This window comes from Eucalyptus grandis, chromosome 11 (genome assembly GCF_016545825.1).
Source record: "Eucalyptus grandis isolate ANBG69807.140 chromosome 11, ASM1654582v1, whole genome shotgun sequence".
Lineage (NCBI taxonomy): Eukaryota > Viridiplantae > Streptophyta > Magnoliopsida > Myrtales > Myrtaceae > Eucalyptus > Eucalyptus grandis.
Window position 1 is genome coordinate 27,128,298 of NC_052622.1, and position 18,505 is coordinate 27,146,802.

At 38.0% G+C, this 18,505-nt stretch overlaps 1 protein-coding gene across 5 annotated transcripts; it reads right to left on the reverse strand.

The window, feature by feature from the left end:
* Nucleotides 1-587: 587 nt before the first annotated feature.
* On the reverse strand, nucleotides 588-17,846 carry LOC104426048 (probable UDP-N-acetylglucosamine--peptide N-acetylglucosaminyltransferase SPINDLY). Of its 5 annotated transcripts, XM_010038973.3 has the most exons (19): nucleotides 17,506-17,846; nucleotides 17,182-17,394; nucleotides 16,604-17,039; nucleotides 13,945-14,106; nucleotides 13,667-13,842; nucleotides 13,488-13,563; nucleotides 12,379-12,507; nucleotides 11,368-11,487; nucleotides 11,207-11,275; nucleotides 11,019-11,100; nucleotides 10,313-10,407; nucleotides 8,921-8,985; nucleotides 7,224-7,422; nucleotides 5,053-5,247; nucleotides 3,997-4,091; nucleotides 3,615-3,750; nucleotides 3,252-3,469; nucleotides 2,480-2,607; nucleotides 588-1,454 (listed from the first exon to the last, which is right to left on the reverse strand). In XM_010038973.3, the coding sequence occupies exons 3-19, from the start codon at nucleotides 17,009-17,011 to the stop codon at nucleotides 1,045-1,047; spliced, it is 2,763 nt and encodes a 920-aa protein (XP_010037275.2). In that variant the 5' UTR covers nucleotides 17,012-17,039; nucleotides 17,182-17,394; nucleotides 17,506-17,846; the 3' UTR covers nucleotides 588-1,044. The 5 variants fall into 5 exon arrangements, with proteins under 5 accessions (XP_010037275.2, XP_010037277.2, XP_010037274.2 ...); XM_010038975.3 differs by lacking the exon at nucleotides 17,182-17,394 and having other exon boundaries at nucleotides 17,511-17,846; XM_010038972.3 differs by having other exon boundaries at nucleotides 16,604-17,394; nucleotides 17,511-17,846.
* Between the last annotated feature and the right edge of the window lie 659 nt (nucleotides 17,847-18,505).

An 18,505-nucleotide genomic window follows, 5' to 3' on the forward strand; every position in this document is an offset into this window, starting at 1 on the left:
AATAAAATGTTAGCTTTTTTTAGTTTCTAATATGATTTAAATAAGATTTAAAAAAAAATACCAACTGCTACCTCAACATTTTCTTTTTTTTTTTTTTTTTTTTTTGGTAAGGTATGTCAACATTTTCTGTTATAAATTAACGGCAACATTTTTTGTTATAAATTGACAGCGTTGACTACAAAACTTGATTGCACTTATTTAATAAATTTTATGAGTTGATTGAACTTTTCGCAATTTTTAGAATGCAATAACAAATCTTACTCATCCCGATAAATAAAAATCTAACTTTATGCACTTAAAACTTTCATACGACTTGATCTGACGGAAAAATTATCACCTTTTGGCTCTTGTTACGCTCCTCTCAACTCGCCTCTCAACTAAATGTATAGATCATATGAAATTGACTACAGTAACCCCTTCAATTAGATACATCATACGATGATTCTCTTGTATACATGCACACATATGTATGCACTCAGTCTAGGCCATGAACTTCCAGACTAGAACAATTCACCGCAATCCCTTGGACGAAGGACGACACTGAGTTCTGACCGCAGCTCCTCGATGGAGATCATTCAACGACAAAATGATAATTATAATTGGCTGAACATTTAATCTTTTACTATTAGAAGATCGAGAGAAGTTACCATCAGATCTTATATAACAGAGGATACAACCACGACCAAGACCAGCCCCCCACCATCCCATACCCAAAGAAGCAAAAAGAAGAAAAATTGAAAAATAACTATGCCCCTAGAACAGTACTTTACAGCCCATCACTATAATCTCTTTCAGGGGGGTAAATTGCAGTTTACTATGGCCTATAAACCTCCTCAAATCGCCTTCTATTTATCCACTTGCATGGATATCAGGATTTCCCTAAAAAATGCAATTCTTCTCAAGGATCACTGCGTGGGTCAACCCCCGGAAGCCAAATAAGCATACACCGACACTTCTAAGGATGCAGATTTTTTCAAAGTGGCCTTTCAAGCTATACCCGGATTCCCCAGCAATTAGAACAAGAACAAAAATCCTTCATACACCTCATTTCCCATCTTTGGCAGCTTCATTCACCTGACCATTTTCTTCGCTAGAGGTTAGAGTCAGAACAGGTGCCACCTGTGCAAATCCATTTGCTTTGGCTGATTCAGAAGGTATCTCCGGTGAAACTGAGATGCTTGCAGCAGGCATGCTCAAAGGTTCAGAAGCTGCGTGTTGTTGAAGCATTTCCAAGTTTCTCAAGGCCGGAACATCACCTTTACAGTACCTCCGCCACATACTTCTGTATGTTGATTCCAAACCGGTGATGAATTTTGGTCCATCGCATACGGGAGACTTGGACATAAGTTCCCGGAGACTCATTCTCAACTTTGAGAGAGCATTAACATCAGATGCCAGTTGCAGAGCCGACTCAACATATTCATCTTCATTTTTGGCAATTAGATGTCCTAGTCCTGTTGCAGTGAAGGACAAAGGCTTACATCACAAACCAAAAAGTTGACAAAGGAAACTATAAGAAGCAATAGCCAAAAGAAATATAAGAAGGCATTCAAACACAGGCAGAAAAATAGAGAGAGGAAGGGCATCCAGCTAAAGCCCAAGTCAGAACTATACCGTAAAAAAATCCACGTACATAAGGAAATGTAAATGCAGGAAAACAAAGCGATACGAGAACAAAGACAAGGAAAAAAATACGGCACATTTTAGAGACACGGTGGATTCTTTTACAAATTATAGGATGACCAGCCTACCGGAACTGTGAAGTAGGTGTGCGAGTATGAAATATGAACCAGACTTCGAAAGAAACATGGACTCTTAAGATTTGTGGTCCTTCTATAATAAGGTCGAGTCAATCGCGGAAGGTGATCTTTTACTTGTTTTTATTTGGACTTTGTTAATGAGTGCCTTAGGGCCGCCTTTAACAAACCAATGAAGAAAATTTTACAGTTTACAATACACTGTTTGTCCCCGTATTATGCACAATTAGTGTCGTGAAAGATAAATTGTTCCAAATAAAGTATACTTAACTAGTGCCACCAGGGCACTCAATAACAGGATCCTTCTTATTTTACTATTCCATTTTCTTTTCCCGGCAGATGGGACTCCTGGACAAGATGAGCTTTCAGCCCAAGGCCTCTATGAAAATGTAATCATCTTTTCCCACCCCAGAGCTCCAAAAGTTTCTCTTTCCCAATTTCTGATATCTTTCAAGGCAGCCAAAACAATAAGCTTGTGCCCATTTTCGTCTAGCAGAAATTTTTCAACAAATGCTAGTTATAAGGTTGCTTTATAGTGAAATTCTAATGACAACTAAAATTATATATCCTACATCAAAGAGGACAATGAAGTAGTTATGGTACACGCATTTATGTAGAACAAATTCCCAATATTCACACATAGGAAGTAGTGAAGAACATCAGGAAAAATGATTAAACAGGACCATTTTATCAAGAAGAGCACTAGGCATCAAAATGCTCACCAACTTTTGTCAAAAGACTCACACCAACATTGTGAGCATGAACTGAACCGGCCATTGCGATGCATGGGACCCCCATGTATAATGATTCACATGTTGTAGTAGTTCCAGCATAGGGAAAAGTATCCAAGCTACAATATAAAGAACAAATCAAATTATAATCTGTAACCAAAATATGCAGCAAGTCAGGCGCATCCAGATACATGTTCAGGATTACTGATGTAGGCAGCGACCTGAACGAAGATGTAGAAGAGCAAAAAACAATTTTTTTCTTTCTGTTTTAGACATGACCTAGCCAATGCATTAAAGTTCAAAACAGTTTTTAAAATAAAAATCTTGACAGTTTTAAGATTCACTAAAAACAGGATGGATTTCATTTAAAAAGAGACAAGAACAGTCAGTAGAACTTACATTCTGTTCCTGTTTAATGAGAACTCAGACAAGTAAATTCCTTGAATTTTAGTTCATTGTTAAGCGTTGCTCTTAGTTTGCTATATGATACAGGACCCAACAATCGAGCAGCACATTTACAACTGCAGATGCAGTAATGACAAGGTAAAAGAAATTTGAACAGACATGGAGAAATAAATATCCATTACAAAGATAAAAAATCTGAGATTCAACGATAAGCAGAAGAAAGGTGACAGATACAGGTCCCAACAACATGTACATAAAGAATGACACCTAGGCCATGATTGAAAGAGAGTCGGAAGAGAGAAGGTAGGGACAGAGTGCACTAGCACTGCATCTAACTAATTGAGGACATGTAACTTACCTGATATCCATGAGAGAATATGCTTGCATATGATCATGATTAAGAAGAATTAGTGGAAGTAGATCAACACGTAAAGATTCCAATCCCAGCTGCTCCAAAGTGGCAAGGAATCTCTGCCTTACACTATCACAACAAAAAGGTTTACACTTTACCACCAGACGAGAGTTCGGAACTGCACAAAGTATTCTTGCCCAGACTTGCAGCACTTTAGGAGTTATCTGATATAGGAAGAGAGAGGAGCAACAGATAACAGTGTCAGATACTAAACACTCCCCTGCACCCAAGGAAAATCAAATGGAGGAAGGTGGAAACAAGGAGTTTAATGTATAAGCACAACAGCCACACCAGCATGTTAATAAATACCTTTGCCAAGTTATTGAAGCTACCAAATGTTACAAAGCCATTTGAAAGCGCAGGAGTTGGACAAACAGGCCCAGCCTCAGGAGAAGGTGTATAACAAAGGAAGCACTCCGGTAACCGGATCAGCTCTTCAACGTGCCTGCAGATAACACAGTAAATTCCATGCTTTTTTTACGCCACTACACAAACACCATGTACAATGAAACATTTGCTAGTGCGTCTCATGTTGTTTAGGCAGAATAGCATTTTGCCCTTGAGAATGTCCTCAGGGGAGGAACTCAAACATCGAGCCGACAATTATAAGATCCGAAAACAACATAGCTATCACTTGCATGTGCGTGTGTGTGTGCGTGTGTGAGAGAGAGAGAGAGAGAGAGAGAGATACTTCTGCTTCGTGTCAGGAGGATCTGCAAGGGAGTCAGTGATTCTGTAGTCTATAGTAGGCAAACCAGTAGTATTTGGATAGCCAATCCAAGTTACCTAAAACAGAGGACAACTGAATTAAACATGGAAAAGCTACCAGATAGTTGTATCAGTGTGACTCAGATGCATATTCAGCAAGAATATGAAAACAAAGACCTTCAAGCTTAAACGACCCACTGACCACCTGAAGGGTCAACCTCAATTTTCTATCAAATCAGCCTCTCTCAGTTCATATGCCAATTCTTATGCATTAGTATGGACTCAAAATGGCAGATAAATGTCTTATTGAAGTCCGGTCATGCTTGACAAACCAAATTACATCACTATAGGTATTTATAATGACATTAAACTTCATCTGTGTTGTCGATTTTGGTGCATTTAAAAGTACGCTAACTACTTAAATAAACTTGTGGCAAAAAAAATAATAATAATAATAATAATAATTCAAACAAACTTATGCATCAGTCCATTAAGTAAGACCCCTTTTCATTGTAATCATTTGGAAATTCTAACCAAGATCAAGTTCAGAAAATTTACACAAATTGCATCACCCAAGCCTTAAGTGTAATGATAAACAATTTTAACGCTTGAACTTGAAGATATCAAATAAGAAGGTGTACCATTCTCATTAAAACATGGAACCATGTAGAATTCATCTTTGTGCATTTCCAAATTACCTTAGATGTGGCTTAAGGATACATGATAATTCTCCTTTCCAAAAGACTCATTTGATCATATTATGTTTAAGTTGACTGATGAACCATTCTGGAAAAAAAATCAACATCCTGACTAATTGAGTAGATGTTGCACAAAGTCCTCCAAAGCTAAAAAATAAAGAAAAAATTCCACTTGATGAGAAAAACCAAAGAACCAAACTTCTATACAAAGCTCCAAGTTTCCATGAATTCAACATGGGTGGAAAGGATAATTGCAGTTGATAAAAAGTATGAACATCACGCGTAACAGAAGAAGCAGAGTAGAAATTAGTAAAGTGGAGTTCAAGTCAAGTAAAACGTGCCTGAACTGGAGCAGGTCGGCAAGCCATCATTCCCAGCTTGTTATTGGCAGTATGCCCAGTGAGTTCAACTAAGATATCAACCTTATCTTCCCTTATCATGCTGGCAACCTTCTTTTCATCAACTCCATATATATCTCTCCATATACCACCATTTTTCAATACCTTATCCCTGAACCTGAAAGTTTTTGCATCTGCCTGCAAAGCATACAAAAGATATGTCAAGTCTGAAGGGGACTGACTACCTATAGTCCTGACATTATCCTTGGATAGCAAGTGAAATAGCAAGTGAAGTACCTACGACAGTATCCATTTGTGACAAGGATCATCCATGGCTCAGAGTGGCCATGCATCATAAAGTGGATGAGTTTTGAAATATTATTAAAAAACTATGGCTAAGAGTATTTATTGATTTAGCAAGGAAAGATGGATAAGCATTCAACTCTGAATAGCTGAGTAGAAGGGGGTTAACAAGGCTGAAATAAGTGCAGTACAGCAGTCTGGAACTCAATAAAGCTACAGAGCCCTCTTCACAGAGTAGTCAGTCTTTTCAGCGTGTAGCAAAGAAGCAGAGAGAACCAATACCAAAAGTTCTCTCTGTGAAAAAGGCCCCAAACAGTACACTGAGTCACGGTCGCTTCAGTTAATTATGCAGCTTTTTAGTATCTAGATGCTGCAGTTACAGCTTTTTCAAAGAGAGAAGACTATCTTCAGGATAATCCTACCCACATCTTTAGTATCAAGATATATTTAGGGACTTCTGAGAACCCCTCCCTCCAACCCCCGAGGAACAAAAAAGATTTTAAATTGGACTGAGCTACCCCTACTCTCAAGAAGACATATAGCTACTTGAGATTTCTTTTATTTCAATTTGAGGACCAGCCGTAGAGGACACAATTCCTGACAATCAGTAGTGTTGTTCTTCAATAGTGACACTTTGTGGTCTTTACTCTCTGTCCTCAACCATTTTGTACAGGGTTCCCTTGTTGGTACTTTTTTTTTTTTTTTAAAATTCTTCTTTACTTATCAAAGTGAGAAAGGGAATCTCTGTCATATAGCAAGAGCAACAGCAAACCAACATAGAAAAAACCGCATTAGAAATCAGAGTGAAAAACATAAGTGCCAGAGAATAGGTGAATGCTGCAGTGGTACCGCAAAGTGATTTAGACTCACAGCATGAGGCTAAGGACTTATAAACTTATATCAAAGAGCTTTTTTCTAAACGACTTCTGCCAGACTGAATTTGCAGCCAGTTGTGACGACTCAACGATAAATTCTAGATAATAATCAAACCTATGAAGTCCAAGCAGGTCTCAGTTAAATAACGGATCCAAAAAAAAATCAAGTTTCTGAAGAAGATTCTAAAACTTTCAGAACTTAGAGAGAAGCATAGAGCATAAGAATATAATTAAATCAAACAGTCTTCTTAGAAAGGGATGCATACATTAAATGGTGAGACTCCCAATTTCCAGGTTTAACCGGCTCAACCAGACAAGTAGATTTAAAGTGACGTCATCAAATAAAGTAGTAATATAAATGGGGAATGTAGTAACTGATGCATCCTTCCTTCCTAGCTAGAATGGCAAAGAGCCACTAACTCATTGTGGAATGCACTTGAATTTTATGCAGTAGCAATTTAACGCTTTTTCAGGGACATTTCCTGTCTGTCATGTATTTATTATTTAACAGGTCTAGATTCGAAATCATGGCTTACAGGTGGCTTATGCATTGTCCCTCCTTCCAAGGGTCAGGAGATCAAGTCCCACATCATCAATGTTAATTTTGAAGGTCAAGATGCAGTCAGACCAAGTAAATCAGTTCATCAGTTTGATCGATTGAAGTAGGTCCAAGCTCATTTTTAGTGGTATTTCCCACAACAAACCAATGATGAAAACCAGACTGGACCAAGCACTGGTCCCTGGTTGAGCCAGTTGATCCAGTTCAATTCTGGAAAACAGATGAAAAGCAGATCTTGTATTTTATTTTTCTTCTTCTCATCACATCCAGCATAACCCAGACATGATCGGAGAAAGTAGAAATGAGAAAATTAACATGTGATTATTACCACACAGTTAGAGCAGGAAGATCTATAAATAAATGCACCATGTGTCTCGTGCCTCTCGGAGGAAAGCCATAGTTTCTGAAGTAGTCATTAGCTCAAATGTGAACTGTACCTTCACAACTGCCGAATAAACCGCCACATTGTAATTTGAATAGTCGTGACATGAAAGAGGCGCTTCGATGAAATATGATACTGAATGAGTAAAGTAATCAGGAGACACATATCCAATCACAAGAGGTCTGTCTGGATCTTTCGTGTTCTCCCATGAAGTGTACTGTGGAAACAACCTCATAAAGCGTCTACCCCAGTCCCTGCATGGAAACGTTCAGTTTAGCAAAGACACATGAAAACTATCAAATGTGTACTCTAAAGGAACAGATCCCAAATATGATCGCTGCTAAATGATTGTCATACCATAAAACAAGTAAAGAGTATCAATGATAAACACCAGAAGGGATCCTTTCTCGCATATTTTGGAGAGTAAAGACATGGATGGTGGTCCAATTTTTCTTTATCATTGAACTTGTGAAAACTTAATCAGGTCACTCAATTACGAAGGTTCTTTCAGTCAGAGGCCAGTCCATCAAACATCTGTAAAAGAACTAATGTGTCATATAACAAATGAGGAAGTGACACTTTATCCATGTGTCAGTTGGCATGCCATGCCATTGTTCCATCAGTCTTTTTTAACATCTAAAAAGTTTAATGACGGAATTGAAAGAGTAAAAGTTTTGAAAGTCACCCCAAAAGTTGAATAACCCAAGTTATTTAGCTATTTTAGACATGCCATCGATATTGATGCAATAGAATTCTTAAAAAAATTCACACGATTTGTTTTTTACACAATGTAGGCTTAAAGATCAATAAATTTCTTCTTACTAAAGAGAATGACATCAGCACAGGGGAATGAAAGATTTTAGCATTTTACCGAGTGGAACCATTGTACATAATCACCTGCCATGAGCATTTAGGATTAGTAAAACTTTCTTTACTCTGCTTTGAAATTCAATCATCATGCTCGGCCATGACTAATTCCTCAAGGTCAAATTTCTCAATGTGAAATTAACACTGCCCTTGGATCTCTTAGAAACCCAATTCTACCGACTCCAGTCCTAGGAAACCCCCCTCCATGAGATACATCAGATTTTCATCATCTGTGACCCATTGCTTTGTCAACAGCTAAGTGTGCACCCACTACTTTCCAAAAATGTCAGCATTATGTAGGCATTGATACACTCGAGACAAGAATAAAATGCTAGCCCATTAAGACAAACTTAGATATCAATCACCAGATGACATTGAGACTCAGAAGTAATGATTACCAATCAACTATGGACTGAAACTTCTATTTTAAGCTTGCAATATGCGAAACAGGGCAACAGACACTTATCAGATCTAAAACTGCATTATGCCACAGCCATTCATTCTCTTACATAGATTTGTTATTGAGGGTTAGAGTGTGACTGCGGCTACTCTACTGTTATTTAAATATTAACCGTGCTTAAAGGCAGTGCAGCCAATGCCTTTGACCTTCTCTTTCTTTCTCCTTAAAGAGAGAAGAAGCAAGTGCAGTCGAAGATAACAGATGTACAGAGGAAAAAGAAAGTTGAGTTATGGCGAACCAAGATGTGTCCACCCCAGTTAAAGAGGATAAAAGATATCCTTGATCCTTTCTTCTATACCAAAATAATATCTTCAAGTAGAACCATAGAAATGCTTATGTAATGTAGTAGACATAGCAAAAGCCTCTTTGGAGATCATACAAGTGTTTGAAGATATATGCTAAGTTGAAAGAAGTTAAAGGCCAACCTGTGAGCCTCAAAAAGTTTGTCATCATGCCCCTCATTTATGTAGTTCATAGCAAGAAGCCGATTCTGTCCAAAAGAATATCTTAAAGTGAAGAATAGGACTCAAAGTACAAAATCCATTGGGCAGATAAAAATCAGCAAAGAACATATTAACAGGAAACCAATATATCACTCAGTTTCATGAATGAAGTCAACAATTTAAAATTAGTTGCTTGTAGTTCCTTTTATATTTCTTCACTTCCTTTAGCTCTAAATACCTTGAGAAAGGGCCTTGAAAGGAGTAGCGTAACATTAGACTTAGATGCTATGATGAAAAATCCATATGATCACTACATAATTAGGGTACTAAACAGGTATAAAGGTTCCCTTGACCAAAACAAGAAATTAACTTTCACATCAAATTGAAAAACTAAATATGCTTAACTTGAGGCAAAGTCAAAGATAAGCAAATACAAGTATGTTGTACGATGAAAGCCCACAAGTAAGATAGCACCTGTACATATCCTTAATCCTCATGTCAAGAGCAACTAACTCAGTATTTATTTCACATGCTTCTTTACTATCATAAAGCGATGCAAGAACCACAAAAAGGTATTCTCAGCATTCCGCAGCTGAAACACATTTTATTCAGTCATTTTTTATGTTCTGAAAAAACATAGGTTTTCAAAGGTGGCATGGAAGTAGCCCAATAGGCAGTCAATTATGAAAGAAAACTATGGCTAATACAATTCTGGATCAATTTCAGATCAACAAATATTAAATAATGTTTAAAGGCTGACAATATAAACACAGCTAAGGAAATTAATCAACCATTGACAATTCGAACTAACTCAAAGAGATCAATTGCCCAATAACAGAAGAGGTCAGAATGGAAACTGAACCTCTTCAGGCACCCTTTTTCCTTTACATTTAAATTTTGTATTCACTCACTGAGTACAGGCTTCATGACAACAACTAACCCATTACAAGGTTATGGACAGCAGGAATATCTTGGAAATATCAGTGGTCAGACAAAATTTAAGAAGATACAAACAGAAATGAGTGGTAAACCTCTCCACCCACATAAATCACAGGAAAGAATAATCTCTATGTAGGGTTCCCCATGACAAACTCAGACATAGACCAAAAAAAAATGCATAAACTGCCAAGTGGACCTTTGTTTGTTCAATAAACAATTCCCAAATGCAAAAAATCCATGTATCAGTGTTTCGAGACAAGCAAACAAAAGTAAGTTCAAGAACATTACAAAAGAATCAAACTCTGATGTAGAAAAAACACTATGGAACTACTCCAGGAGAATCAAGCCTTTAACAAAACAAGGCATGTCATCCCCAAAAAAGATGTCATTGCAATAAAAGCAGACTACCAAACGGTATATAAAGACAAACATTACCTGGCCAGCATTCCGAGAATCAGGATCTATCTTGAGGCACTGCTCATAGGCATTAATTGCCATTGTTATATTGCCAGCATCTCGATAAAGAACCCCTATATGCAAATGATATCAGATATCTCTGTTGTACTGAACAGTGGAGGTACAGAAACAACTGGAATTAAGCTTTTACAAGAACATGCATAGAGTATTTTGCTCGTAACAAGAAGGACTAATTTACTTAAAGCAACCAAGGAAGAGCTATGAATTGCATTTTCATACAAGTGCTACCAAAAAACTCTACTGATTTGCACCAAGCAAAATACAAAAAACCCATGATTTGCAACTTTGTAGCTGCTACTTCTAGAATTCTTATGTAGACTTTCCATCAATATATTAGCCTTTTCACAGCAACTCAACCATTCAATCCAGCCTTTCGATATTAAACATGCTTTTTCCCTTGTCCCAAATCAAGAGTTTAATAATGAAAAATAAAATAGGATAAGCTTAGCAAAGAAAACAAATAAAAAACAGGACACAACATCTAGTGGACTTTCCAAAAAGGAGAAGTGAGGGCAACTGATGCTATATGATAATTATGGAGCCACATAATATTTTTTTGGCGATGTTTAGAACAAATATCAGCTATGACCCTACATCAATGTGTCTCACTTGCAATACTATTCAGTAAACACTAAAGGAAATAGCTTGTTTTTACAGTGCTGACCTAGGTTATTGTATGCCTCAGCATATGTTGGATTAGCAATTATAGCTTTTTCAATCATGCTAGCGGCCGCATCCATTTTACCCTGCCAGAGAAAAGAAGAGAAGAACGCCAAGGAGAAAGAAGAAGAAAGTCAGAGGTAGCTCAAGCAAACTGATTCACATATTTCTCAGCTATGAATCATCACAAACCTGAACCGTGTATACAACACCCAGATTGTTTAGTGACTGAGAAAAATTAGGCTTGATTGATAAAGCTAACTGTAAAATGAGAGTAAACAACTATGTCAGTAGTACAAATAATGGTTGACCAGATGGGTGAACTTTCAGTAATCACTGGTGAAAAGCTTTGCCTGGTAACATTCTACAGCTTTATCAAGATTGTCCCGATCTTTGTAGATAACACCCAAATTGTTGCATGCCTCGGCACAGTGTGGATTGAAATGGAAAGCAAGTTCATAAAACACAATCGCCTGCAGATGCAAATGGAGCATTATTATCTCTCCGAGGTCCTATAGTACTCTTAGTAAACAGCAATTACAGATTCAAATTTCTACACTGATAGTGAGGTGTATTCACCATAATAACATCATCATGGTGCTAATATGGACCCTTGCATATGCTTGAAACCATACCGCTAAATAGAAATGATTATAAGGCCTCTGTATATTCTCCAAATGTTCAAGGAATTTAAGCATGGTAAGGAGCACAGACTTGGAATTAAATGGGCCAAGAGATTCTCTTCAATGACTTTTCTTTTTCAGCAAAAACATACATATTTCCTTTACGAAGGCACCGAGGAGATCCTCTCTGCTTGCAGTATCATCAACAAGATAATGAATCCACTAAGTCTAGTACATCATTTACATCAAGATTTAGGTGCTAATGAAAGGGTTCAACAACTTAAACTATCTCTCAGTTAAAATTGTAGAAATATAGCTAACGGTATTCCTATTTATTGCCATCTTCTAAGTTTACAAACTTAGTGATTTCACATTCTTGAGGTAAACTTTCAGACCAAGACATTACAAATTTCTAATTTGAGGCAAGATGAAAATAAGTTAAACAAATTTCGATACATAAAAGTCACACTAATGTGCAGTTGCCAACAAAAATTCTATCTACAACAGGCTATTATAAACAAAATTTCATTCTTTCAACATGGAATATTTGCTTTCAATTGACTTTAATTTTTACTCAACACTAACTATCTTCAGAATCTACATGATTGCTGTAAAACAAACACATCTGAAAACAGGTGCTCAAGGATGCCAGACCACGAGCTTTCCCATCTTTTATTAGGACAAAGAAGGCAATTTAGATGGGAACATAAGGCCAAAAATCATCTTCGACATATCACTTACCATATCAAACTTCAGCATTTCACCATAAGCAACACCAAGATTATACATGGCGTCTGCATAGTGCCAATTATAGTACAAAGCCTTTTTGTAATATGCCACACCTTGGTTTATGTCTCCTTCCAATTTTACCTGTATGAGGAAAACAAAATCTATAAATTATACAATCACATGTAGTGCAAGTCTTCAACTAACTTTACAACATTATCATGATTTTGAAACTAGAAAAACATGCTCAGTTTCTTAGATTCAATCAAGGATTGTATTTGACCAACATATAGCAGTTGAAAATGCTTATAGGCTTATACACCAATTGCATCTATAGAGGAGATTTATCCTTATTCAGTGGAACTCTTTTCTATCTCCAACAAATTCTTTTCCTAAACAATCTACAGGCAAATTAACAATGCATTTAGGTGAAATCATAAAAGACCAATTTACATTTATCACAGGGCAATGCAATTGTCTAGAAACATATTTATAAGTGTCTACGATGTGTTATAGGAGAGTATTTTCAACATCCTTTGATTGCTTCCATCCAATTTGTCAGTTCATCTCATATATGTAACAGCAAGTTCAATTGACTCAAGGAAATTGCAAATGCTTAGAGTAACAGGGGCAGAACTGAGATGCTTGGACAGTGGCTGCAATTAAACATTTAGCCAACGACCTATTCAAAGAAAACCATCAATGAATCATTGGTCATAGCAAGTTATTCTATCCAGAAAGGATAAGAACTTAAATCTAGCATTATAACTCCAAAAGAGATTTGGCAAATCGAAACATAATTCCTATATTTCATTATTTTCGATATTAGGCCTTCAAGAGTTCAGGTTTTTGAGAGATATGGTCAATATTAGTAATTGGGTTGGACAAGACCTCCCCTTCCATCCTCTTTATATTCTGACACAAAATGCAAGCACAGGTGACTCAATGAATGCCCTCAGTACAAGTACCAATAATCAACAGTGATCAGACCCTGTTTAGCCAATCTAATCATTGAAAGAACTCTACAACAAATCATGAGGCTTACATTGCATTACTGTCCAAAGGGAATTAACAGCCACAACAAAAATAAAACTTTTATGCCAGGAAAATGTACAGGTAATCACCTTTGTCCCTAAATCTGTCAAAGCTATTGCCATATTGTTTTTTGCAATCTCAAAATTTGGAGACACAGCAAGACATCTGTTGCAAAGAAACCACACAAGGAAAGCTTCAGCAAAAGAATTGCTCTGAACTGAAAATGCAACAATAGATCCAACTGCCATCAGTTGGCAACAGCAGATACCTCTCATAGCAGGCAATAGCTGACTCCAAGTCACCACGGTTCTTGTATATTACCCCCATGTTGCAATATGCTTCTGCATACAAGGGCCTCTCCAGAGCAGCCTTCTCATAACAATTAAGGGCTGTGTCATATTGCATCATTTCAGAGTAGACAACACCGAGGTTATAATACGCCGGCTGCATGCAAATACAAGTTTGTGAGCAAGAGAATTTATGAGTACACTTTATGGTTAACAATGCAGAATAAGGAAAAGAGAACGATGAAGAATGACAGCTTACAGCGTAGTGAGGATCAATTTTAAGAGCTTCATAATACTTCTGAATCCCTTCCTGGGTATTACCACCAAGCTTTAAGCTGGTCCCAATGTCTGTTAGCACAATAGCTAAGCACTCTGCAGCAGGCTTGTACAAAGGATCCGCTTTGAGAGCCTTCTGATATGACTACACATCCAATCAGAAATTTCTGCATCAGTGACACATTTCGAACTGCAGATGATAGAAAGCAACAAGACCCACAATAGAAAAGAAATATTGAAAAGATATGGATAAAATGACAAGAAATAGGAAGATAAGAATAATAGCAAGAAAACAGAAGTTTGTAATTAACCAAGCTAGATCAGTTCAACAAAGGCTAAAAGTTGGCTCCACAAACTTGTCCAATACACCCAAATTAGTACTGGTTAACATAAGATCAATACCTTCAAAAGTTAGCAAGACAGGGCTCAAGCAGGTGTATGTGAATTTTAGAAGCCATGCACAAGGAGAAAGAATCAGCAAATTACAAATTCAGCCTACCGATATCAATCCTTCTGACATTAGTGCATACGATATTTTTAATATTTCAAAACCTCTAGTGTCATATTTACTGTCATCCAGCAAAATCAGTGGCACCACGTATCATAACTTGATTATATCAAGCCTATTCTTTCCTTTTTGTAAGCAACAATATAGCAACACTAACTTGGATAAGTGGCAAAGGAAAAAATCACTCCACTACTACAGCAACAGGGTAAAAAAAGCTGACCCAAGCAAGACATCTGCACCAAAACCTAAAACTGGATCTGAGCAAAGAGTAAAAATCAGAGATCTAACTTGAGCAAAAACTTATTGAATCCAAGTAATCCCGTCTATGAGAATCCAAAAAACAACCTGACCCATGTGCCCCATAATGAACTGAAATGCATGGAACCTAATCTGAGATGCAAGTGAATCTGAAACAACCATAGGCTAGATTAAATCTCATTTTACCCCTTTTCTTATAAGAATTTTCCTCTAAATGTGTTTTTGTACTACAGAACATCTCGTCCATTAAGTTCAATTTTAAGGTTACATCATGTTGACAGCAAATTACCTTCAATCCTTCTCAATCTCGTTTCTTTGGTGCTAACAGAATTAAATTTTTAAAATGAAGATGCATGATCTCTCGTCTCATTATACAATTACAGCAACAATCTTTAATTGATTAAAGTAACTATTTAATACTCATGAATCTGTCTATTAGAATCTTTAAAAATAGTCTGTGCACCGTGCTTAGTAGAACTATTTCTAGAGAAACCATATAAAAGCATTTGCATTATAAAGATACAAAATTAGAATTATGCTTTGCTGCTTTAAATATACAAATTCAGTTGTTTTGCAAGAGCTCTGTTTCTTCATGAATACTTGAAATAAATGCGCCTAGTATTACCGTATTTAAGATTTTTCCCTAACATTTCCCATGGGAAAGATATCGTCATGATCATAGTCCAACTTGAATCAATTTGAAAGTTACAGTTCAAATAGATCAACCCTTTAGCTAAACCTATGTTGATCCGACAAAACTTGGAAACATTTGGAGCAAGGACAGATTGACTGGGAACCAATTGCAACCAGCAAATGACCAACTCTATCTAGCAAAACCCAAAACCAAAAAATGCATATCCAAAACTGTTCTGTATCCAATAAGCAAAGACTGAAATCACTCAAAAACAAAAGTAGCTCTATACCCAAGATCATTCAATCCTAAGCCAGCCCAACTCCCTTTAATTGCCACCTTAGTATTGCACATTATTGCAAATACTTCAATGAAATCTTTGTATAACAGGATAATTCACTAAAGGAAACGAGAATTTACACAAATGGGGAAGAATGCAACAATAAGAAAGGAAACGCTCCTAAGATGCAAGAAGAAAGGCGGGAAACAAGGTCAAAATCAAAAGTACATAAAGGAGCAAACTTTGCAGCAAGCTACCAATAGTCTCTAAGTGAGTATGTTCCAGATGCAGGACACAATCAAAATAAGAATATTGAGAGATCGGAGATTCTGAGGTGCAGCAAAAAACGATTTATCCCACCATATTCGAAGATGTTATAAATTTATTGCTTCAGCTAACAAGTGAAAACAAGTTAACAACGCTGGTCCAGGACCATGTTTACTATTTCATCTTAGATGAAATACAAAAACAGTAATAAATTGTTTAGCAGTTGAATTGCATTAACATCTTTATAAAGACCTAACAAATAACAAAGTACATATAGATCAGCATACTTTTCTCAGATGTGTATGCAAATGTGCAAAGCTGCAGTAACATCTTTATTCAGTAATTTCCAAACGCTTCACTTCTGGTACCATACAACATTGCTCATCATTTAGCAATTGGATTTTTTCTCCTCACAGCAAAAGACAACAAATTGATTGAAGAGTGATTCGTCTAGAAAATACTAAAGTGCAGATGTCCCTGCAAAATGTCTAGCAGAACTACTTGAGCATGCAACCCACGAAACTAATGGAAAAATAACTTCCAGCATACAATACACAGAACAGCTGCAAAAATGACAGGGAAGGAACAATTACTTGCATTCTTTGATGCAAGTGGTACCACCTTAAGACAAAACAATTTCCATCGCAAATCACACATCAAGTGCAGTGATGACAGGGATGGAAAAATTACTTGCATACCTCGGCAGCCTCCATGAGGCGGCCCTCGTCCTTGTACAGTATGCCACAGTGGGTCAGGGCACAAGCATTCTGCGGGTCCAACCTTATGGCTTCTGCAAAGCTATCAAAAGCGAGCCTCCCCATATTCTGCATCTGCAGGCATATGCCTTTGCCAATGTAAGCCTCAACCATTGCACTATCTTTTTCCAAGATACCCTCATACAATGCAAGAGCATCAGCAAACTTGTTCCTGCTACGTAGGATGTTGGCATAAGAGAGGGCATCCTTCCCCTCGAATGCCTTCTTCAGTGAAGCACCAGAAACAGTTGTGTCAGTAGCAGGAGAAGACCCCGATGCTTTCAAGAAACCATTTTCAGCAATTAGATCCTTTCCTCCCTCACTAACAGCATCCTTTTCTGTCCACGCCATCTATCATATGACTCTGTGTTCGCTTTTCCTGGACCCAAAGTGTTAAAAAGCAAAACCAGAACAAAAATGACTCCTTTCCGAAAACATGCGTGAGGCAATAACTAGCCATACATCATTAACGCATAGCCGAAATGACAAGCTCCATGCAGCTCAAAATCAAAAAACTCAACTTCAACTCAAGCTTCCTCGCGGTATCTTGACCAAAACCTAATTCGATGCTCATGTCTGCCCACTCAGACGACAACTACCACTTCAAAAAAGAAAAACCCTAACAGAGAACAGAAGGCGAATATTTAAAGGAAACGACGCCTGCCAAAGCTTCCCAAAGTCGTGCATTCAGCACACCAAGGCGATTCTACCCCCAGACCAGCGGCGACACCTGCCTGCAATCCCCACGAACGATCACAACCCGGAACTCCAAAACACCGCAAGAGCGCCGACATTGGCGCTTACCCACGTACGGAGAAAGAGAGAGAGAGATTAGGGATTCGAACCTCACATTCAGTGGAAAGGTACTTCAGACCGCGAACCGAAACGCCGACGGCAAGCTCCCCGGGCCGGAGGAGCGCGGGCGGCGGTCCCCGCGATCAAGAAGCGGAGCCACTCCACAGCAAGCCAAGCTGACCAAGGCTCCTCCTCTTCACTGAGCGGAGGAGGAGCAGGAGACGCCGGCGACGGCGGCGGGGGGCGGAGGGTTTGGGGAGGGGTTTTACGGAGGGCCTCCCTCTCCGGAACTCGCAGCGGTGGGCTCGATTCAAAACCAACCCGCCGCGAGCGAGCACGAGAGAGAGAGAGAGAGAGAGATGGTCTTGTCCGTTCGTTGATTACAACATTTCGCGAGTTTTACAGGGGGCAATTATGCTCTCTCTCTTTTTCTTTTTTTTTGCCTTCGGTTTTTCCCCTGTTTCGCGACCCCATTCTTTTGGGCACTTTATATGGAACGTACCGCGAAGGTGTCCTTGGTCCTTACGGGCTAAGTTCCAACCGGTCTTTTCTAGAGCATAGTGATTTCTCTTTGTGTTTTTTCTGATATAATATATAGTGGCCATGTGAGTTTTGTGGCTCTGGTTCCGCACTTCTCTCCTTGATTTCGATTATCGAATTTTTTGGTTTTTTTATGAAATCCTCAAATCGAGTATGAGAGACCGGGGTACACTTTGAGATGTCTGCACACAAAAAGCACCCTCAAAGGCATTTTGGATTGCCACCGACAGTGCCGATCCTTTGTTAGATTTGAGCCGATTATGTTGACACCCAAGTCATTATCAGTTTGTGCGCAATAACCCTTCTTAAATTTTTGGTTGCCATGGGTTATGCCGGAGATGGCAATTGCTTATCAAATCTTGAGCATCATTAATCGGTTTTCATACAGCATATTCCATCACAAGATATCATTAATCGAATCGATTCTGAATAACTATCAAATTATAAGAGATAAGCACTGACTAAACTTGATAAATTTCCAACGGCCCACGGAGTCACCCCACCCTTGTG

Bases quoted from the DNA above. Each gene is read 5' to 3' on its own strand.
- LOC104426048 (XM_010038975.3), bottom strand. From the start codon at position 17,011: ATGGCGTGGACAGAAAAGGATGCTGTTAGTGAGGGAGGAAAGGATCTA. The intron at 13,564-13,666 runs GTATCTGCTGTT...TCTTTGCAACAG, and splicing joins GCTATTGCCTGCTATGAGAG to ATGTCTTGCTGTGTCTCCAA. The intron at 11,488-12,378 runs GTAAGTGATATG...TTGCATCTGCAG, and splicing joins AAATGCTGAAGTTTGATATG to GCGATTGTGTTTTATGAACT.